The 23949-nt window shown below is 37.8% G+C and overlaps 1 protein-coding gene across 1 annotated transcript in view; it reads left to right on the top strand.

Moving 5' to 3' along the window:
* The first annotated feature begins 2713 nt into the window (after positions 1 to 2713).
* mgat4a (alpha-1,3-mannosyl-glycoprotein 4-beta-N-acetylglucosaminyltransferase A) overlaps positions 2714 to 23949 on the top strand; it is a 43993-nt gene continuing 22757 nt past the window's right edge. Inside the window, exons 1-7 of the mRNA XM_041258891.1 lie at positions 2714 to 2844; positions 3523 to 3797; positions 15047 to 15214; positions 15617 to 15757; positions 21162 to 21295; positions 22631 to 22677; positions 23545 to 23658. Coding sequence (XP_041114825.1) covers positions 3704 to 3797; positions 15047 to 15214; positions 15617 to 15757; positions 21162 to 21295; positions 22631 to 22677; positions 23545 to 23658 — 698 coding nt within the window. The 5' untranslated portion in view covers positions 2714 to 2844; positions 3523 to 3703. The remainder of the gene's footprint in view (positions 2845 to 3522; positions 3798 to 15046; positions 15215 to 15616; positions 15758 to 21161; positions 21296 to 22630; positions 22678 to 23544; positions 23659 to 23949) is intronic.

The raw sequence follows: 23949 nt of genomic DNA, 5'->3' as shown, positions 1-23949 counted from the left end.
GTGGATTGACCCAAATCTTTGTTGTTTAGCCACAGTACATTATGCTATTATACCTTAAGATCAGCTTTTTATGAGGGTGCTTACAACCCCAAACAATAAACAAACAGCAACAGAAATTGTATTCCATGGTGCACGAAATTGTGCTCTTTAGATCCCGAGGGTGGCGGTGCGTGTTTGTGCTGTGCAGTGAAGGTAGTGCTCAGGGGTAAATGCTGGCTCTGTGGCACCAGCGCCTCTGTAACACACAACACAACACATAACATAAAACAAAGCAAAGCAAAGCTCCAGCCGTATGTTACGTGTTCAGCGCAAGGGGCCGTACTCGCGTAGCTGTGTCCCCTTTGTACTACCCAACTCGTCCCTGCAATCAGCCCCGTGCCAGGGTTTCTCCAATCGCTGCCTGCCCCGCAGCTGATCACAAAGGAGTCGTTTCGACTACATGCAGCTATGCACTTCCATCTAAAAGGCAGACTTCTGGTTTCTGCCTACTGTCAAGTCGACCTATCTAGGGGGAAGCATACCACCAACCTTACACAGCGCCCTTTCTGGTGAGGAGGGAGATATACAGCTTAAATTAGCACCCCCTGCCATTGCATGGCTTCCATCACAGGGGTTACAGTTTTGTTAAATGGTTTTCAGCACCCACACCCCCAAAACTGTTCCAGTGCCACTGGCTGTGATGTGCTTTTGTACACCCAGGCAGATGGCATGGTATCAAGCTACTGACCTTAATGAGTGGCTGCCCCATGCCTTTTCCTGTAAACATGATGGCAGTCAGGACTGCTGTGCTGTTTTATAATATTCTAAATAAGAGGTTATAATCGTTCTAATCTAATGGATTATATAGCAAAACTGATTCCGGCAATGAAAAAATGTATTCATATATGAGGCCCCATTCACACTGTGCTGATATTCTGTTTCCCGGTACGGTTCGTTTGAGTTTGGAACGTTTGCCCTTCAGTGTGAAAGCTCCAAAAGTTCCCGGGAACGAGTAAAACGAACCGTCACATGAAAGAGATGAAAAACGCCACATTTAAAGCAATTGAGAATTAAGAATATTTAACTATGTCATATATGTTATATTAGGCGGGCCTATATAATAAACAAGTGATAACTTGAGATTTGTTTTCGTAGTAGTGCCAGTAGCTGAGAGACTACAAACTCCGGGTGAGATTGTGCAAAATAGCAGATCCCACAAGAAGATAGTCTGGACACGAAGTAGGCTATATTAATAATAATAATAATAATAATAATAATAATAATAATAATACGGGGTTTTATGTCATTCACGCTTCTCTCATACACTGGTTTCATTTGAATGGTAGTTTTACTTTCATTTGTAAATTATGTGACGTGAATATATTTGTCCCAGTGCTATAAAGAAAACAATTGCTTTGTGTTCGGTTTTGCCAAGATCGTAATATTGCTACTGCATCATATAGATCAGCTGCATAAGGACCTTTCTACCACAGAACAGAATGTTAAAAAAAAATGCATGAGATAAGTGGCTAATGAACAGTAAGTGCAAAACGTTTTATTATTATAAATCATATTGTATTAAATTAATGCTGCCAAATGTTAAATTCATATGTTTTTACCTATCATGTATCAGACTGTACCGAGTTTTGTTTTATTTGCTATTTATTAGCTATTAGCTGTTTTTTTTAGTGTTCTCGGTACAACTGCAGATGTGTAATGTGAAAGGTAAGTGTTCTCAAGGTACACTTGAAATGATGGAAGTGAACTCAGTACATTTCCAAGTGTACTCGGCACACATCCAGTGTGAAAGAGAAACGATCTGAGGAGGTTTCCACTGAAAAGCGCCGAGCACACTTGGTAAGTGTACCGTACTCGGTACACTTACAAGTGTTGCCAGTGTGAAAAGGGGGTGAGAATACCAAGAGGAACATACCAAAATATAATTGATATTTGAGCTGCGATGTGCGTGCTGCGGATGTACTGGTGCAAGGGTTATAACGCCTGCACTACGTTATTGTCTAGCAGCTCAAAATATAGTTATACCGTGTAACCACTTTAATTTGACTCGTCTCCCAGGATTGTTTTTGCCCCCGAGGTAGGAAGCTGAATGCATTTAAAACTTCATCCACAAGGCGTACCGCTGTCCTTTTTTGGCTTTCTACAACTGCAAGATTATAGAGATCTTCACAGAGCATTCGTGATTTTACAGAAACACGTTTTTGGCTATCCTCGATCAATAATTGTGTAGAAGATATTAATGTATGAATGCTGTTGCACGTTTAATATATACCTATTATAAATGATATTCACATCATCCTTCAACGTGACAGTGAAAACCACTGAAATACAGACTCGCGGGAAGACTAGTCTTGTGCTGCGCACTGAGACCGGGAACGTACAGTTTTTATGTATGCATTGACCACAAACATTTATTATCTTTTCTACTTTTGACATATGCGACAGAGAACAAAAAAATACCAAAATATGTACAAAAAGCGACTGCCTGCACGGGCAAGCCCAATCCGGTAGTTTTAAGCAGAACTGTCAATCATGACTTTGAGGTGAAAGTTGATCGACAGCACCTCGCCTTAACATAACACAGACGGAGCCTGGTAACGTCTCGTATTGAAGCTCGTATTGGTTAAAGGGAGCTATTATTAGCCAATAGCTGGGTTTGGTGGGCGGTGTACAGACGCAGTGTAGTTTGATAGAGAATGCAGAGTGTGGAATGAAATGTTACCAGAAAGTGAGTGGCACTGACACGAAGAAACGTTTTGTACGGCGTGGACACCTTCACAGCAAGGCTATTGGTTGATAACACGCTAACGTTAATATTTGTTTGGAGCATAGATATCGTAACACAAAGTAAGTAACATACTAACATTAAAATATATGAATAACTCAGTTGCATGGTGAAAAGTATTTGGAAAGCAGACAACTGTAGTTGCTGAGACCAGTGGCACTGGAACCGTTTTTAAAGTGGAGGTGCTGAAAGCAATTGAACAAAACCGTACCCCTGATGGAAGTCATGCAAAGCCAAGGGGGTGCTACCGCACCCCTAGTTCCAGCGCCCTTCGCTGAGAAATGGAAATGTGTGTTGTGTTTTTCATTTTCATTGTGACAGTATTTTCCCTCGTATTGTGTACTTTCTGATATTTGCATATAAGACTTATATTATTCTCCTTATAATATTTTTCTCTGTTTCGCAAAACAATTCGTAGATTTCATGTTTGAGTAACCAAGATGTTCTCAATGCCAACGTGTAACATTTCACTTATAATTTCCTAATCCATCTGTTACAGTCACCAGAATTTATGTGTGTTTTTTTTTTTTTAATTTATCTAGGTTAGCCAGTACTGCACGTTCAATTCGAGGCTATTAAGTTTTGATGTCTGAAATAAGCCCAAATAAACGATCAAAACAGACAAATATGGCCCTTCTGTGTTGTATCTAAAAAAGAACAAAACAAAACAAAACAAAAACAGTGTACTGTATTGTGTTTCTAATGGAAACGTTTGTTCTTATCTGCATAAAACAACACAGGACGGATTTACTCTTACTGGATTGGAATAGTCGTGCTGCTTTGTTTCCACGAGTGTCCCCTGTCCAGGCTGAGAATGATATGAGCCCTGTACAGAACAAGACGCCCCTTCTTACCGTTCCACGAGTACTCTGCTGTGGGGCTGTTGAACTGCCGCGATACCTACTGTGATGATGAAATGAAATGAGGCTCAGAAATGCAACTGTGGCCACAGCGTTAATCTTCATAACCTCCTTTATGAGCCTGTCCTGGTATACAACATGGCAAAATGGAAAAGGTAAGGCACATATGAAATAAAGTTTCTGTAAGTGAAGTAATTACTAAATTCGATATTTATGGGCAACTTTCAGTCAGTGGAAGTGGAAAATGCATCCCACAGTAAAAATCTTCTTTTAAAATTGCTTATAGTTGTGGTCAGGTAATTTATGTTATGTTAAGTCTTTTTGTCTTAATCTTGCCTCCAAGGTATCAGCCTCTCAAATACTGTTCACATCAACTTGAAATTCATGATTCAGTTGGTGCTGCCAAGCAGCCTGTAAAGATAGCTTTTAATGTCACAGGACAGGTATTGTATGATCATATTAATGTCCTATTACTTGTAATGCGTCTTATGTTATATATATATAATATATATATATATATAATATACTTGGAATTATATATATATATATATATATATATATATATATATATATATATATATATATATATATATATATATGTATGTGTGTATGTTGCCTGAAGAAATTTGCTTCACCTCATTGCAACTGGAAAACAAAATCAACAGCAGAACATTGAGGGACTTAAATTGTTGTTGCGTTAAAAAGAGGTAAACAATGTTTTAAGTTGACTGGATAATTGAACATGGTCTAGATATGCCAGGTCTTTATCAGAACTTGAGTTGCAGTGGTGACTGGTCAACTGTAGGCTTTTTGTTAAATAGGCACGTCTTTGCCACAACAGGCTATTTGGGGAAGTGAACTGTAAGTCTTAAACAAATCACTTCTGTCTCTTCTTGCTAAGTAGGGCAGTCACAAAGTTGTGTTTTCCCAACTGCTTGAGGAAGTGATAGAACGTGTTGCATAAGCTAAAAATGCTGTGTAAGAGTGGATACTGTGTGCTATGTTAGGTTTCTTGGAGCCCTCTTTCTGTCTGATTCTGCAGAGATGGGGAATCAACAATATTTTTACATGCACTAAATGTTGCGCATATTATAAGAACATAAAAACATAAAGTTTACAAATGAGAGGAGGCCATTTGGCCCATCTTGCTCGTTTGGTTGTTAGTAGCTTATTCATCCCAGAATCTCATGAAACAGCTTCTTGAAGGATCCCAGGGTGTTAGCTTCAACAACATTACTGGGGAGTTGATTCTAGACCCTTACAATTCTCTGTGTAAAAAAGTGCATCCTACTTTCTGTTGTGAATGCCCCTTTGTCTAGTCCTTGTTTCTTTTTTCAGGTCGAAAAAGTTCCTTGGGTCGACATTGTCAATACCTTTTAGAATTTAGAATTTTGAAGAATTTTGAGCCTGTCTGCATATGACATACCTTTTAAACCTGGAATAATTCTGGTCGCTCTTCTTTGCACTCTTTCTATTGCAGCAATATCTTTTTTATAGCGAGGTGACCAGGACTGAACACAATATTCAAGATGAGGTTAAAACAATAGTACAGATAAATGTACAATATTTTAAAAAGCAGTTTGCAAATGTATTTAAAGAAATATCTTAATCATTTATTTATTTAGTTGATTTTGTGGATGCGCTTTGCTTCAAGGATATTTTTGATCAACTACAAATACTATACTGTACATTTTAAGTAGAATTTTTGTTTTGTTTTCACATCGATTTGAAATGTCCAATGTGAATGTAACCTCACCCATTTGCAACCCTCATACTGGCTCAGGAGGACGGAAGATCAATCCTTTCCCACTGTCTAGCTGATAACCCCATTTTACCCGGCACACCGAATCTGCAGAAGTTGCTAAAGTACTGAATGAACAGAGCTCAGACAGTCTAGTTTGGCCTTGCCTGGCGCCTGACCAGTAGGAGTCTCTATGAAATGGTGAGGCGAACCAACGGCAGACGATTTTCATCCCAAGCAGTGAACAGCAAATTGACATAACATCATAACAGCATTGCCATTTACAATCACAGAGCATGTGATACAAAATGTGGGAGTAAGAAAAGGGGTGCTACTGTAGCTGCTGATCTACTGGAGGATAACGGCTCAATAAACATGTGACAGGTGGTAGAGGATCAATATTATGCTGCTTGAAGGGCAGAACAGTAACGGTTGTTGTCAAAAATTGCCAAGTGATAGATCACTTACTAGATCAGTTCACAGCTGATTCGTCAATGTGTTTAGCCTGCAGGGTATTCTGATGAACGATTGTTCTGCTGGTAGCTGGAGGACTGTTTTTTTTTAAAAAGCACCTACAGTATGTGCAAATCAGACTGGCATAACAATTTGGTATAATAATTATGTAAAAAGTGCTTGGTAAAGTTTTATAAGCTCAAATATAAATTTGTCAAGTAGATAATTTAGTAGTAATGTTAAAAATAGCTATACAGGGATCTTCGTTCTAAGGTAAGGTAGACTTGTATGCAGACTGGTAAAACTATAAATATGATGGCATGTCTTGTATGCAACAATAGAAAGGCAGACATTTGAGGTTGAATCATTTGTCTGATTTTAAGCTGCTGAACATTCAAATTTGGAACACATGTATATATAATACAGCTTGTATATTAAACACAGTGAATGTGTGTATGCTTCCTGGACCTCCTGGTGAGCTTTGATTAATAAACCCAAATTCTACTCCTGGTTATAATCCTCGTTAGTTGTAGTTTATGATGGCCTTATAATTTTCTCCAAGTGTTTTTACAAAAAACGTGCAGTAAATGTTAGCAGAGCCAATAGAAGCTGAAGGGGGCTGCTACAATGCCCACACAGCACTTTAACAGATAGGAAATAAGAGTTCAGTCAGATGTTGCACTAAAAAGAACTTGCCAGAAAAAATGAGAACAGGGCAGTTAATATATTAATTTAGAGGAATGTGTCCAAGTAAGCAACAAGCAGCGACACAGTTGGAGTAAATCATTTGTAAATGAAATATGAGTTAAGCCTGATATCGGCCAAAAAGTTATTTGTTTTTACAAGTCATTGCGGCAAGGTGGTTCTTATAGGCAGAGTTGAGGTTTATAGTGGTTTCTAAACTGCTGTCTTGGTTTTTTCAAAAGCGATTATAAAGATGTTTACATGTTTAAAGGTGGCACAGACACACACTCACTGAAGGAATCATTGTAGTTTCATCATTTTTAATAACTCCCATTCATGACTTTTTGTATGTATATATTTAGAGATGGAGGGGCCCTGGGTACATTTGTATATCCAGCACATTCTAATAGGATCAGGTCTTTTTTTTCTTCTAAAGGCAGACTCATTGCTATCTATCATCAGAACATGCCTTTAGCGACTGATCAGTGCAGTAGAATCCATTTTCTCAGTTAATATTGTGTACTAATTAGCAAGGCACAGCCTCTTTGATGTGAGAGCAAACCTTTGGGCCTTGGTTCTCTAACAGAATCAATAATTGAGTGAAATCGTGTGAAGAAAAGCTATTTTTACAGCACCATCGGTTTATGTTGTTTTTGCAGCTGTACGGCAACTGGAAATTTCCAATTTCTGTTTAAGTGGCTCCTCTTCCATCGTCGTTGTGCATCACAAAACTAACCTTGATCATTGTCTGCGTTACAGAGAATGCTGGTTTGTGAATGGTAATACATGGTAAGCATGTTATTGAGGTGGAGGAAGACAGTAATGGGTTTAGTCTGTCCAAACCTTTGTATCTGATTTTAATTCAGAATTGCTGTAACTTTTACACATTATTGTGCTGTGGTGTCACAGGATATAATAGTCTTTCCAGGCACCATTCAGCACAAAACGAATTACAGCCACAGCTGAGAGTCATTTTAGTAGGCTTACTAGGCTAATGGGTTTTGATCAGCGCTATACAGTGTTGCAGTAGCTTGTTACATACAGCCTGTGAAGTAGATGCAGTATGGCTGCACAATAAGATTAAATGCGAACTTGAATTACTGAAGAGTCTTTCATTGTGCAGGGGGTATTGATTGTTTTGTTTTGTTTTAAACAGTTACACTCTCCTAACTCCTTTCTCCGCCTTTTTATACAGATGGCCATTCTCCAGTTACCACTCAACTACCTAATTGTGGAATGGTCACACCTGTGATTGCTGGCAGGGACAGATTTAACCCCATCCCTGCCAACCTTAAATTCCCCCACACACAATTCACAGCAGTAGGGCTTCCCTGCCACAAGGTCTCATAATGTACCTATTCAGTGCCAAATTCGAGATGCTGCCCTCCCATTGTGTTTGCAGTAACGAGGCATATTAAAAATATATCAAGTCCAATAAATGAGGCAATTAAATTGTTACAGAACCCCCTGCAGTGTTTACAAGGGGCACATTACTTTTGGTGTGTCCTGTGTTGTCCATATCGTGACACTGCTCTCCATCCCCCCACACACAAGCGCTGCTGTTTTAAGTCCTGTAACTATCATATCATTGGTTGACAGAAAACAGAAAGGGTAAGCTACAGTAGATAATGTTAGGGGGGGTTCTTGTTACCAAACAATACAGTAACACCACACGGTACCTCTCAGCAGAATAAAGTCATTGCATTTATTTTGTTTCATATGATACTTTTAATTGTAGGATCAACTCTTGAGGAGATTTGTTTTAAAAATGTCCATTTACACAGTAAAGAGAGCCAATGAGTCTGGATGCAATTTTGTAGTCTGACAGTAATCATGCATGTTTGGCTACAGTACAGTATCTGGATATAATCCAATTGAAAAATATGGCAGCTATACACTGCATTGATGATTTTGTCTTTACTACTATTATATGCAGATCAGCTTTGAAATGTGTCTTTATTTCCCCATTCATCTTATTCCTAATGTAAACTGATGAACACTGATTCATGTGGTGTACAGCAAGCTGAGGAAGCCATTTGGTTTTGCTGTCCAATTTGTTGCTGTGCAACAAACTCTAATTAGGATTTACTGTAATCCTACTCCATTCTTTACTGGGTTAACATTATCGTATAAAGATAACAAGATTAGAGAGTTGTGCTGTAACTAATCTATTAATCTAGTTAGCTCTCTGGTCCTGGCGTATGAGTGGAACTTTAATTCAAACAGCTTGTGCCTTAGCCAAGTCAAAACAAAATGACTGTAGAGTTTATGCCAACAGGGTGTGTTTCTGAATAATTTAAACTGTAACTATGGATGCAACGGTTATGATTTTCCCAAACCGAAACCGACTTGCATAAAATTCCAAACTGAACGACACCGACGAAAGAGAAAAACAGAACCAAAAAACTGCTGGTAGTTTCAGCACTGCACTGTTGGGTATTTTCCAGAGCTCATCACACATTTTGCTGCATATAGGCGATTCATGTCAACATCCCTTAGTCATTTTAATATGGTAACATAAATTAAAAGTTTTGACATGACTTGATTTAATCTGACAGTCCTCAGTAGGGATCACTGCAGCTTTGTACTTGGTCTGAGTGTTCAGATGTCTAGGGCTGTTTTTCATACACAAACCTTTTATTAACAAAAGTGCACCCTAAGAAGTCACAAACTGAAACTGGAAGTTTTTGAGTTTGAAAAAATATAAAATAAAATTTAAAAAAATACCTGAGTCTCTCTTTTAAAATGTAATAATGCTAAACTGACAACAAACGCAAATACATATATATTGGAAGAGAATGCATGCATTGAAATGAGTTTGATTACTTTGTTGCTGCATTCTGTCAGCATATTGTCACTATAAAACACTGTGAATGTAGAAGCCTTTTGGCACTTTCACGTGATTGGATTGGCTCTTGTAATGCTTGAAATTTGTGCATCCAATTATCCATAATTCTTATAGGTACTGCTTTCTCTCAACTTATATATGTATATAAGTTGTACTACTCAGACGTGATTTGCCACTTACAAAAACACAATCCTATAAGCTGTGTTCTACTTTTTTGTGTGTTATGTGTGACAGGAGGAGGCAAGTATATTTTTCTAGCATTTTGTCCCTTGGACAGGAAGTAAGTATTTTATTTATTTATTTATTTATTTATTTTCCAAAATCTTCCCATAACCTAGAGTGGTGTAATGTGTGTATGATGGAGTGAAGAGGCTCCATCAACATGTAGTCCAACCTTCTGATCTAGAGGGTTCTCCTCGCCGTAAGATGGACGGTAGCAGCTCAACAATAAGGCTGAAAAAACAGCAAAACAATAAAGGACTGTTGCTGTGTTTTTTAAAGTATCCTTTCAAGAGTTCAAAATGCAAAGTTATTTTTTTTAGTATGTATTTGGCAGTAAGATGTGAAACTCAGCGTGACAATAGTCCTGGTCTACTAGACACAGTAAATCTGAATTCTGTACAGATTTGATCTGGTGTGGCCCATTATGCAGCTGAGCCAGTTGTAGCCGCGCTTGTTCTAGCTGTGCTTCGTCTGAGAGTCCCTGGTCTGCTTGCTGTATAAATGGTCCACTTGAAAAGCAAGCTGCATCTCAGAGTAAATCCTTGAAGCATTTCTGTTTCATTCTGAAAGTGCCAATGTGTTACAGAGAATTAATTAAGTGCACAACAAGTCCCTTGTAGTGTGTGTGTGTGTTTTTTTTTTTTTCTTGAGCATGGCAAACGCAACATTACGGTCGCTGAACAAATTCCTTCAAATAACATGCATTTGTATTTCATACAGAAGTTGGAGACTTAACAGGCCTGTCGGCTCCCCAGTGAAAGAGGTTATTTTTGAGGGGTTTCAACAGGCCCCTGCTTTGCTTGCTGAGCGTGTCCACTCTGGGGGGGAAGTGGGGGAGGGGAGGGAACAACTCCACATCTTGTCACTGAAAAAAATAAAAATAAACTCCAGATCTCAGCACATGAAGGCTCTGGTTTCATAAAGGATATATCAATGAGATACTGAGCATGACTGAGTGCTGGAGCATAGGCCAGATTCTCTGCTTTTTCACAAAGCAACATAATTATCTTTGAAAAGCCAGCGCTGGAATTAATTATTGCTCTATTGACTCAGTCAACAGTATTATCAACTCTAGGACCGATTCTTTATACTGTACATTGCAACAGCTGGGGGTTGATAGGTCCCTTCACCTGGGTTGATCTCAAACCACTATCGGGTTGGCTTCTTTTGGACTGAAAGGTTGAGATCCTTATTCATTCTCGCTTTTGGAACCCTGCATATTTCAGAGACCATTTTATGCTGTGATTTCATGTTTCCAGGCTTATAAGCCCTGAATGCTAAATGGGTCAGTGAACAAAACAATATAAGTAAATTGTGTTGCCAGACTAGTCATATCCCCAAGTGTTTTTAATTTAACTGTAGCTGTTTGTACTTTATGAGAAACTAAATGTTAAATGTGGGCAGGAATGAAGGAATCTATGTCAAAGGTGAGAGAGAGAAAAACAATATTCTGGCTTCTTTTGGTTTTGTTTTTTTAAATTTAGTTGTTGCCAATTATTATTTTTATTTTCTCCCAATTTGAAAATGGCCAATTATTATTTAGGCTTGGCTCACTGCTGCCACCCCTGTGCTGACGAAAACTTGGGAATGGTGAAGACGAACACACACAGTCCTTCAAAGTGTGGGCTGTCAGCTGACTGCTTCTTTACACACTGCGGATTCACCATGCAGCTGCCCAGGAGCTACAGCGTAGGAGGACAACGCAGCTCCTGGGCAGCTAACAGGCAAGCCCACAGGCACCTGGCCAGACTGCAGGGGTAGATGGTGTGCGGTGAATGGAGGACACCCTGGCCGACCTAGACACCCCCCCTGGCAATGCTCAGCCAGTTGAATGGTGCCTCCTGGGAAGTCCCATCCATGGTTGGCTGTGGAATAGCCCAGACTCGAACCGGTGACGTCCAGGCTATAGGGCACAGCCTGCACTCATGCAGAGTGCCTTTACTGGATGCACCACTTGGGAGCCCCAATCTTCCCAAAATTCTTTCTCAAAGAATGTTTTCTATGGGGATTACTGCTGATGTTTCTGTTCTGAGGTTTCCTTAAATATTATATACTTGATGGAAAAAATTGTAAGTTAATTGTCAAATGTCCAATCCATGGTTTAACCCTTTTTCAGTCAGTTTATTCAGCGCTTGTCAGGCACCTCAGGTCCAGTTTATTTTCACATGCGCTGTTTATTTTACACCGGCTGTTTTAATTTTTTTATTTTTTTTCAGAGTAAAATAGGTTTAAAAGGCAGTGCATGGCAAAAGGACATCAGTACTGCCTTTCCAGCCAAGCCCTACCCCTTGTTCGCTGTATTTTTCACATACCGCTTTATAAACGTGCATACTGAGAAATCCTCTCCTGATCACTCGTTTTATCACCAAACGTCTCAATGATGCGATCCAATTCATTATTTTATTACTATAACATCTCTGTGGTGCATGGGGCTACTGTATTGCTCAGATACGCCCTTTTTTTTGGCTCCTGTCGGTCTCACTTGGCCATTAAAAGGTTTTCTCTGCTTTTTCCGGAGAAAAAGCGACTAGAGACCTGTGCTTTATGTGTTTTTCATGATGTCGGACTGGAAAGGGAAATTGTAATGTCATAGGACATAGGGTCCTAGAGCACATCAGTGTTCTTTTAACTAGGAAAATGCGCTGCAACTAGAAATTGGTAAATGCTGAACCAAAGTTAACATTTTAAGAAAAAATAATATTTAATGTGGGACAAGCCAGAACTGCTTGTCGAGGAAGATGTGGCTGAACACTGGACCCAAGCCACATATTAAAATAAACTGCTGACTAGTATGTTAGTCCAGTTAAAACACTACAATTAAGTGTGTACTGTCTGAGACCATAATATTAAAATCGATCAACCCTAAATTATCTTCAGTATCTGTTTTACTTTTCATTTTTCAGTAGTAGAGAAAACGTAATTGAAAATGGATTTTCACTGCTCCATTTGTCAGTGTTTAGTGCAACTTTTCCTTGTTAAAGGTGTTGTTGCGAAGTTTTTTTTAAATACGTTTTCAGTGTTATATTGTGTGTTCTATAAAGGTAACATAATCCATTAGTAGTCATGGCTAAGCTACATTATGTTACTTGTCACTGAGTGTAAATAACTGCAAAAGAGCAAGAAAGAACCAGGGAGAAAACCTGGATGACTTTCTGTACCTAAGATCTGTATATATGCTACACACTTGTATTTTTTGGAACAGCTTACAAAAGCAAGATAAAATAAAAGCATAGACAATGCACATTGCAAAGCTGCTGTACACAACATGCAATAGTCAGTCAATCATGACATGAAAAATTTAATTCGCTTTAGAGACATGATGAATTTGAAGACAAATCATTCAGGTGATTGCCCAGTAAGGACGACACAGTCTGGTTGCTGGGATGCTACATACTGGGGTTATGATACTCGTTCCGCTCAATTTATTTTCAAATTAATTAAGTTTAAATCACATAAGTTGTGGAATAGTTTCCTTTCTGCATATACACTGTGACTATGTACATTTCTGCATATATTCTGTTTTGTATTTGTAATTAATTTAGAACAATTTGTAGATTTTATTTTTCACTTTGACATTATGGACTTTTTTTTGTGTTGATCAGTGGCACAAACTCCTAATTAAATCCATTTTGATTCCGTGTTGTAACACTAAAATGTGGAAAAGTCCAAGGGGGGGGTGAATACTTTTGAGCAGAGCTTCACAAGAGCTGTCTTGCAGTTGAGGGGTTCCATACTAGTTGTCCTGCAGAGTGAACACTCTTCTTCTCGATGTAAACAAAGGGCCCCTCTGTGTAGCATCACGGTGCAGTCACCTCGAGCTGTGGCGCTGCCTCCCCGGGCACGCCCCCCAGCCAATCCAGACCTGATCAGCTCAGCACCGGACCAGCCTACCTGCTCAATTAGTTGCCTAGCAAAACGTCTCCTGTTCCGTGTCTCGGCTGCACACGTTTGAGCAAGAACCAGTGACAGGGCTCGCCGTGTCACAGGGACCCAACCTTGAATTCACAGTGTCACCACTGGAGTGAGGAGAAACTATTAACTAAAATAAATATATAAAAGCCTGTCACGTATTACTGTACACCTTTTTTCAGGAGCATATCCTTTGCATTTGTTCCTGCTTTTAGACATGAACTTGTCCTTTTTAGATGTCACCTTTTATCTTTTTTGCATGATTTACTGTAGGATTAGAATTCTGTTGAACTGTATTGTAGCCTATATTGTATCGAAAACCAGCTGTGGTGAACAGTGATCTGAGTAGAGTAATAATATGCTACAGAAACTGAAGTAGTGCCAGAGGCGTTTTAGTAAAGTTAGACAATGGAACCCAATTACTCGCAGATCATATGACAGTCATTTCATCCTCATGCTTCATGTCACATTGCTGAGTGATTTGTCATAAGATTGCTACAAAAGGCTGTTTTGCCTAAAAACAGTTGGCCAAGCGAAACCTCAGTTCTTCCAGGGATTTGTGTAGCAAAGAGTGACAAAAGCATTTTGATGTATTTTAAAGGGTCTCCATATCTGGTAGTGTTGTAGGGCATATCTAATGAGATAGAGGAATGTCATGCTTTGGTAGGATAACTAATTCTGACACACTGACAACTATTTGCTGAATTATTAAACGGAAAGGGAATTCCACAAAGGGTACAGTAGTGACTAAAGGAGGGCCCTCCCAAGTTGTAGCATCAAGTTACTATAGAGACCAGGAGCTGTGCAATACAAGCTTATATATACTAAATTTATTCAGCATGATATTAATTTGCTTTGTTATTACTTTAATGGTTTATTGCTGTATCCCTTACTGTTCAACACTCCAATAGCGCTACATTCAGAAAGAAGGTTAGTAAATTCAATGACAAACATTTGGACTACAAGTCTAGCTCAGTGTCTCAACATTTAAATGTTTGTCATTGAATTTATTACATTTTTTTTAGTATTTCTAAATGGGGGAATTCATTTATTTACCCAATTGCTGAATAGTGTTTCTTTGTGGTTTTGGCACAGTACATTAGTTTTAATGGTACAGTTTTAGTTTACTGCTATATGTATTTATGTTTTGCAAGTACAATATAAAATGATCTGAGGCTGAGGAGTGTAGGGCATTGACAGTTGAGAGAGAACTTTGTTTAAGAAAGTGGCCTACAGTAGGTTTATAATTGGCACATACAATTTATGTTGTGTGTCAGGTTAATAATACAATTCTTAAACATTATTTTCAGACTTTAACCCTAATTTTTTTTTATTCTGTTTGTTGGTAGAAAGCTGGCTAAAATCAGCTCCCCTTACTTACTTTCAACAGCCCCAATCTGCACTAGTTGTATGATTTTTATTAAGTTAATACACAAAGGGCCCTATACTGTTCATCTAACCTGTGGTAGTATTTAGAGCACCGCTGTTTAGATCAACTGAATAGCTCTTTTATTCATTCAAATGTTTTCCCTTTTTATTTCATAAAGAAAAGCTAATTGCCTATCAGCGAGAGTTCCATACCTTAAAAGAGCGCCTCCGTGTGGCCGAACATCGCACCCTGCAGCGCTCGTCTGAGCTCAACATCATCCTGGAGCAGTTTAGACGGGCCATTGCAGAAACCAACGGGAGCAAAGACGCACTTGGACATTTTTCAGGTACCAGTTTACTTTCTAGACAATGGCATGTTTTTTTGATGCTGTTGTTGTTGTCTATTTTGATGGAGGACAGGGGGTGTTGCAGTAATCCTGGTTAGATCTGAATGTATGTTGGGATTGTAACTGAGGACTTTACAATTTTATGATTACTGTCACATTTATTGTTCAATTAACATGATCTTAAACACCAAACCTGTCTTTTCTGATTTAAGGTCAGAAACCAGAGAAATCCCTTTATGGCTCTTATTTGCTTGGCAAATGTGGCTGAGCAGTATTGCAGCTTTACTAATTACTTTATAGGCACCATTTTGTATGTTGTGATACCTACAAAATGAAATACAATGTTTATATAGATACTAAAATTGTTGACCCATTGCCAGTGATATATATTTTTTTTTATAGATGAAACTAAGAAGCTATTGAAGGAACTGGCACACAGAAAACCGCTGCAGGTGCCAAATATCTACTACCACTTGCCTCACTTATTAAACAGTGAAGGAAGCCTTCAGCCTGCTGTGAAGGTTGGTCTCGGCAGAACAAAAGGTGAGTTCTTAAAGGACCAATTTCTGCAGCTTGCAGTACAGTTTAATGATATGTAGGGTCAAAATGAACAAATTCACAAATATTCCTTCAGTTTTGAAGGATTATAGCAATTCCTACCCAAAATCAAAATATTTGCAACTGGATGCACAGTAATAATACAGTGAGCACTCACATATCCGTCCCCATGAAATGTTGACTTCAGTGACGGTTAAACGCGTGTGACGCATATCTGATTATTTCATTTTGGCAGTTCCAACCCTTGTCCGTTTTTCAGGGAACACAGAAAAGATACAATGTCAAAAATACATAGCTGCAAGGACTGTGTTTTAAAATAACTAGGCTTCCATTTAGATGTACTGTAGTTGTTTTTTTTGGTAAAGTACTATATTTTCAACAGAAGTATTTCAGAACGATACAAATCTAAAAATGTCACTTGCCAAATTAGTCGACACATGGACTGTAATACAGTACATAAATCCGGTATTGTAGCAGTACATACAATTCCCAATTTAATGACCCAACAATAAAATTAAATCAAAATGTTATCCATGCACAGAACTGTATAAATCGTAAAGGGCAATGCAATTTAGCAAAAGGTTTAAAAAAAAAAGTTTCCAGAATTAAAACAGTATCCAAAGTCAGTATTCAAAATTGCAGAATATAGTGCTCGATAAGGCCCTAATGTCACAATTCCCTTGCAAATGAAAATGCACAAAAGCAACTAAATATCACAGTATCTAAAACAGTTCAATGGTTAACTGTTTTACATTACCATAGCTTGTCTCGTTCGCTTTGTTGTTGCTGGATTTTCATGAGGTGACATTGGAGGAAATGCTGTGTAACTGCACAGTAAAGACAGACTGATTTGGCATGAGAGGAAAATAAACAAAAAATAATAGCACAGGCTGTGACAGATAATCAAATATTTGTAACATTGAAGAGATGGGCTTTGTATCAGAAAATCTGCGATGGAGTCGGAAATCGAGTGTGATGAAATGGAACAATCACAATGTTCTATATTGAAATGGACCAATCAGAAGCGATGTCAGTAATACCAGTAAACTTGACACGGGTCATAACAAATGCACCATGAACATAAGAATGGAGAAAGTGCAACGGCAGCCTGGGCTCTACAATTGTTCATTAAACTCATACAAAGAACAGTAAAAAGGTCAATGCCTGGCAGAGCATTTCAGCCATTATTACTGGTATGTCTGGTGAGTGAATTTAATGAATATACAGTGGGGGTGGGGGGGCTTTTACGCTGGAAAAATCAAGTTGTGTACCTCTGTGTGGTACTGTGCGCTTTTGTCTTTTTCACAATCTGACTCAATAGGTCTGATATTATGCTATGGCTTCCTTTTACTAACATGGAATTTATTTTACAGTTTTATTTCAAGAGGTGTTCGGTCGAAATTTTAAATTAAATTAAAATGAAAAATATTATTTTCATGTATTCATTTCTTGCTGTTGCTGAACAGTAGCTGCCATAAAAAAAAAATTAAAAAGATGACGCAGGAGAAGTATTTCAGCAGCACTGCATCTGTAAATATCCACGTTTGTACTAGCTGTCAATAAAAAAAAAATATGGGAACTATATACAGATAGGGTTATGTAAAATGTCTGCCATTGTAGGTAGGTACAAAATTTGCTCCAGTCACTCGCATTACTCGAGATTCTAGTGACAGGGTATCTAATTTTGTGCCAACAACGTTAAATTGTGGTGCCAGTGGACATGTTTTATTTTATTTTTTTCTCAGCAACCATACATAGTGATAGTTTCTTATTGGGTCTGGAGCAATCACATGACCACTGGCGCCCACAGCTGTATGCATGTTACGCACTGCGCACATTGGTTTACAAAATGTCTGCTTCATAATGTGGACTCGCGTGTAATCTTGTGCAGTCGGTTGACACAAAACAGACATTTTAGGCTTATAGAATCATGCTATTTATTTAGTGGTAGTAATGAGCAAACAGAAGCAGATACGTTTGGTTGAAGTTTCAAAATGGTGGTGGGGCTTCATCCAGAGGTGGGGTCAATTCCATTTTTTCAATTCCATTTCTAATCCCAATTCTCTTTTAAGCAATTCAAATTCCTATTCCAATCTTTTTACAACAAAGGCTTTATTGAGTAAACATATACTGTGTACACCTTAATGAACTTGTCAGGTAACCTGATAGAGCCTATGGTGTAAACCTCAGTAAAGATTATGCCCTAGAACAGAATAGGAATTGGAATTGTATAAAAGGGAATTGACCCCAACTCATTTGATCATTTAGCTCCAGCAGGCTCTCTGGTAAACAGTTTAGCTCCAGTTTTCAGAAAGATTTGCACCCCTGTTACTGGATGTGTTGACTACACTCCAGTGAAGTCTATTGTTTCCTCCATGGATTTAAATGTAATCTCTGTATAAATTGCATGTTAGTGTCACGCATGATCCATCTACCCATTGAAATGTGTGTGTCAATACCGTAGTGGAAAACAATGAGGATGGCAGTAAGCTGTGTTCACAATCCAGTCAGAATTCTTAGGGCTGTTTTGTATGGCAATCCAAATATTTGTCTTTACTCAATCATTTCCATAACATAATTCCATTGTTTTTTTTCAATTCAAACTGTGTGAATGAATCAAACGTTTTGACTGAATAAAATAACGGTTATATTAGCCGTTATATTGGTCCACAGATGTAAAATACACTTTTTCTCTGTAGACCAGTGGATAAGGTCATGATTGTTCACTTGGAATGCAGGTACTTTTGAGTATGCTGGTCCACATAAAAAACCCAGTTTTTAATAACACTGTAGAGACTCTAAAGACAACACCAAAAGGTAACACCAAAGAAGCACCTGCTTTAAAAACCTAGTTTGTTTTCATGTTTAAGTTGAATTGTAAGAACAAAATATACACAGCAATATAAAGTGCTTGACTGCATAAGGTAGAATCACTGGCTGCATGCAAATGCATGGATATAAGAACTATTGACATAAATGTGACTAAAAAAAGTTGAACTGTTTTAAATGGCGTGGGGTGAGACCCCTTTCCATGTTCTGAACATCACATGATTTATTTTATATATATTTTTTTTTTGTTTTGTTTTTTTTAATGGGTCGTCTAATCTGATAGTGGCGTTTAAGGTAAAGCCATTATTATGGGAATTGCTTTCAAGAAATGTAACTGTGTTAGTTCTTTTTGTGTGAAGGACACTGTGGTTTTTGATAAACCAATTGTGTACCCTTTCAGAGGAATCTCCTTAAACCAGTAATTCACTTGTAGAAAAAAATCTGGTACTTTTGCAACACTAGTTTTGGTACCAAAGATCACAAAACAGTACTGGCTTTGTACTATATTTGTTCATAACTGAAGAGTTTGTAGCTCACACAAGTGAGAGTTATACCATTGAATGTATTTTAGTTGTAACTACCTTTGTCACTGAAATATAAAATATCCAAGCCTACTTGCTGGCTCAGATAAAATGTAAAGCATAATAAATGCATGTATGTAAAGTACACATGTACAGCACTTTTTATTTAGTGTAACAGTTTTATTTTTTATAATATTTTTTATCTGACCGACTTTTAGTTTTGTGATTTTTTTATTTATCTTTTTTGCTACAAGATGGATTATAAATTTGTATTATACCTGTAAATTGATGTAAATAATAAAGAAATGTAATACTTATATGGGTATGTGAAACAAACATGGTTCAGTGCTTTTTGTACTGGTTACCACCCATGTAAATATTTTTGTAATACAACACTTGATTACTAAGTAATCATACAAGAAGGGATAGTTAACGATTAGTTGCATCTGTTAAAATGCTTTTGTTTCTAGATGTAAGTCATGCTGGTTACAGTGTAGCCAACTTTACCCACACACTCGAATATATTATTCATTGGATTCATCTAGGCTATTACGTTTGTTTATTGAAGTTCAGTTCTCTTATTGGTCGTTCTCTGTTCCTACCCAAAAATACTCGACAGGATCTGTCCACTAGTTTTTGCTGCATGTTTCATATCACTGAGCCAATGATGCTCCGCTGTTTGACAAGCCTGTTTGAGTGACAGACGGTGAATCAGCTCCCTGTGGCCTTGCCATAAATATTAATCCTACACAGATCGTCAAACTATATTAAACAATTTCCGATTTTATAAAAGTAATGGGCATTAAAAAAAAAAAAAAAAAAAAATCTTTGAGCAGCAGAATCTTATTTTTTTCAGAAAGGAACACCACAACACCCAATAGAGTTACCAAACAGAAATGAACAACTGACAATTTAATGTAATGATTTGCAGTCTTACGTTGTTTCTAATTTGTTTTGGCATTGTAATTGATGTTTTCCCTTCATGAAAATATTGTGCTAATAATGATTTGGAGTAAATGGCATTGAGATTCTAGCCCATTGTTTTATATTATATTATTTGTCATTTTAAAGGAGTATATGCATTTTTGTATTGCTTCCTATCATAGGTACAGCCATGCCTTGAGGTTAGGGAGCTTTCATTTATTAATATTTAAGGGTATAATTTTACACAATTTTGCAGAAAATAATATGCACCGTTTCTGTAGAGAAATTAAGTAAAATTACGTTTTGATGTACACTGCTGTGCAAAAGACATAGACATGTTGCATTTTTCTACTCTGATGCATTATGAGCATCAACAATTTACTCAAAGCCTCCACTAGTGTTTTCTACTATTTATAACAACCTTGACTTGCATAAAGAAGGAAAAACATTGAGTGAAATAGCTCGCATCACTCGATTTTCAAGGTGTGGTATCCGAAGCAACATCATCTGTAATTGACAAACCCAGGACTGGAAGACCCAAAAAGCTGTCTAACAAGGATGAGCAATACTTGAAGATAATATCCTTTAGGAATAGAAAGAAGATTGATAACAGAACTGGCAGAAGGCACAGGTGGTGTTGTCTATCAAATCAGCAGTACGAAGGTCACCCTTAAAATCAGGACTTAAAGGATATGTTGCAGTAAGAATACATCCGTTAAGAAAGGGGAACAAGACTAAAAGGTTGAAATATGCACAAGAACACAGATTGGAAATTGGATTATGGAACAATGGTCCAAGGTGCTTTGGACTGTTGATGGATGGATGGACAATGACACCTGTGCCTTTTTGCCAGTTCTGTTGCCAAGTCAAGGTTTTTATAATAGTAGAAAACACTAGTGGATGCTTTCAGAAATCGATGCTCATAATGCATCAGAGTAGAAAAATGCATCATGTCTAAGGCTTTTGCACAGCAGTGTATGTTTTTTGTCTTGTGATTGTCAAGGATATTCAAATTATATTAACATCAAAAAACAATGTTCTCTTAGAATAATCATGCATAAAATGTTTAATACACGACAAAAGGAAGATGAATGCTTGTTTTTTGTGTGTTCCAGTGTCTATTGTAATGGGAATACCAACAGTGAAGAGGAAAGTCAAGTCCTATCTCGCAGAGACCCTTCATTCGTTAATAAACAAGCTATCTCCTGAAGAGAAATTGGATTGTGTTATTATAGTCTTTGTAGGAGAGGTAAGCAAACAACTTGACCGAATGTGGATATGTACTTTCTCATTAGGAATGTGTAATACTGTATATTCATGTACAAAAAAGAAAGAATACGAATGAGGTCAAACACTTGCATCTCCATCAACCATGAGTGTGTGATTCTTCTTTTATTTCTTTTTTTTAATGTAGTAGTCAACAATTATTTATTTTTTAAAATTATTTTCTTCCAATTTAGAATGTCCAGTTATTTTTAGGCTCAGCTCACCGCTACCACCCCTGCGCTGACTCGGGAGGGGCGAAGATGAACACACGCTGTCCACCGAAGCGTGTGCCATCAGCCGCCCGCTTTTTTACACATTGCAGACTCACCATGCAGCCACCTCAGAGCTACAGCTCTGGGCAGCTTACAGGCAAGCCCAGCTAGCTTACAGGAGTCGATGGTGAGCGGTGAGCCGAGGACACCCTGGCAGACCTAAGCCCCCCCCCCCCCCCCCCCCCCCCCCTGCCCCCCCCCCCCCCCCCCGGCCAGGTGGGCTCGGCCAGTTGTGCGACACCCCCTGGGAGCTCCCGTCCATGGTCGGCAATGGAATAGCCTGGACTCGAACCGGTGACATCCAGGCTATAGAGCGCATCCTGCACTCCACGTGGATCACGTTTAATGGATGCTCCACTCAGAAGCCCCTGAGTGTGTGATCTCTTTATGCAGAAAGTGGAATACTACTTAGGACCCAGTGACCACAAGCTGTCAATTCACTGTATTTGTGAAGAGAATGCTGCTAATGGTGTGCATGTACAATCAATAGCTATGTGGCATTAAACCCCAAAAAACAGACAAATATATTGATAAAGTGTGAGAACCTGGGAGAGATTGAATTATTTGTGAAATGATTAATGTGGGAATATCCCAAAGAGATACCAATATTTATCTTTATGCATGTATAATAACATGTATAATTAACAAGCAGGAATTTTGTTGAAGGGTTTTTAAATGACTCATCAGACTCGATTCTCTCCATTGAATTAATTCCACCACACTGTTCACAGTAAGCAATCTCTAGAAATGACATGTCCTTCACATATTGCTCACAGTAGAACCGCTTGCCTCCAGCTACAAGGACCTCACGTTGTGTGGTGTCAGTTCAGTGACATGAATGATAACTTTTTTTTTTTTTAAATGTAGCATTTTAAATGAACTGGAGATAGTTTTTAATAAGCATTTATGCTAACATCTATTAAACCACCAGCTGCAAAGATTAGGGCTTTTTTATCATTCTTTGCAGCTGCAGTATATTCGTTCTGCTTTTGCCAAAAGTGTTTGTTTAGAATGGTATCTTTCTTTGTAATGCTTTGTCTCTGCAGACAGATATTGATTATGTCCATAGTGTTGTGGAGAGCCTGGAAAAAGAGTTAAGTGCTGTTTACTTATTACAAGATTACTGCTACATATTGTTTTTCATGAACAAAATAGCTGCATGTGTTATGGTATATAGCTACATGTCTTGGTGTATGAAAGTTTCATAAGTTTAACTTCACTGCCAGTTTTTCCTAGCTAGTTTTAATTTAAGAATAGTAGCCACAGTATATCAGTAGATATGATTTAATATATTGCACATTTTAAATTAACATTAATAGTAGAGTCTGCACCACCCCAACCTGGTCTTTTATTTAAAATAAAAGCTTAATAAATAAATATATAAATAGCTACTATGCTTTTTTTGCAGGAATTGGTGAAGTACATTGATCATTTGTCTATACTTTTAATGTGTATTGTGTGTCCAACATGCTAATTTAAAGCATATTGAGGCTAATTTGCATACATATTTTTAGAAAACTGGTAACAAACACCTTGATCATATCTTAATTGACTGCATTGCTTGTTTCTGATTTTGTAAGAGTTTGAATTTCCTAAGAAACTGGTGCAAACTGAATTTTGGGATATAGACCTTGATAAATCACGTAATTTGAACAGATACTATTAAATAGTTTTAACATAGAGCTAACCAACATTATTATTATTATTATTATTATTATTATTATTATTATTATTATGTAGGTCTTATCAATACTAATAAGAAGTCCAGTGTCCTAGTTTTAAAATGAGCTAAAACTGATGAAATATGTAATTAATATACAGTAACAACTGTTAGCCATCAATCACATGGAACAATATTTTGTTGACTAGCATTCAATAAAATCCCCAAAATGTTCTTGCAGCTGTGCGTTTTTCTGCAAAAATGAAACCGTTATGAATTGCTTTCTCTCTGACCTGACAGGTTTTCTACAGAAATCAATTCAGGCCTTTTGGAAGTGATATCTCCCCCTGCTAGTTACTATCCTGACTTGACAAGCTTGAAGGAGACCTTTGGTGACACAAAGGAAAGAGTCAGGTAAGCGCCTTTCTTTCTCCCACTATTGCAGCACCTGTCCATATGTACTTGCATGTCAGAATGAGACAGCTAACAGAAGATTTTAAATTGCAGTGGTTCTCTTTTCTCTTTCTTGGCTATGTGATGGTTTTATCAAATGTAGACATAGGTTTTAAAAGTAGAATGGAAAATCAATAGTGACGCCAAAGGAGACACCTTCCGTACAAACTTTAGAATTTACTGACCGCCATTGAAAACGAACAATTACTTTGTACTTCTTGTTTTAAAAAAAAAGCTAATGTTTTGCTGCTG

The sequence above is a fragment of the Polyodon spathula genome, chromosome 9 (genome assembly GCF_017654505.1).
Source record: "Polyodon spathula isolate WHYD16114869_AA chromosome 9, ASM1765450v1, whole genome shotgun sequence".
NCBI classification, from domain to species: Eukaryota; Metazoa; Chordata; class Actinopteri; order Acipenseriformes; family Polyodontidae; genus Polyodon; species Polyodon spathula.
The sequence above is the reverse complement of the archived record's forward strand: the minus strand, read 5'-3'. Positions and strand labels throughout refer to the sequence as shown.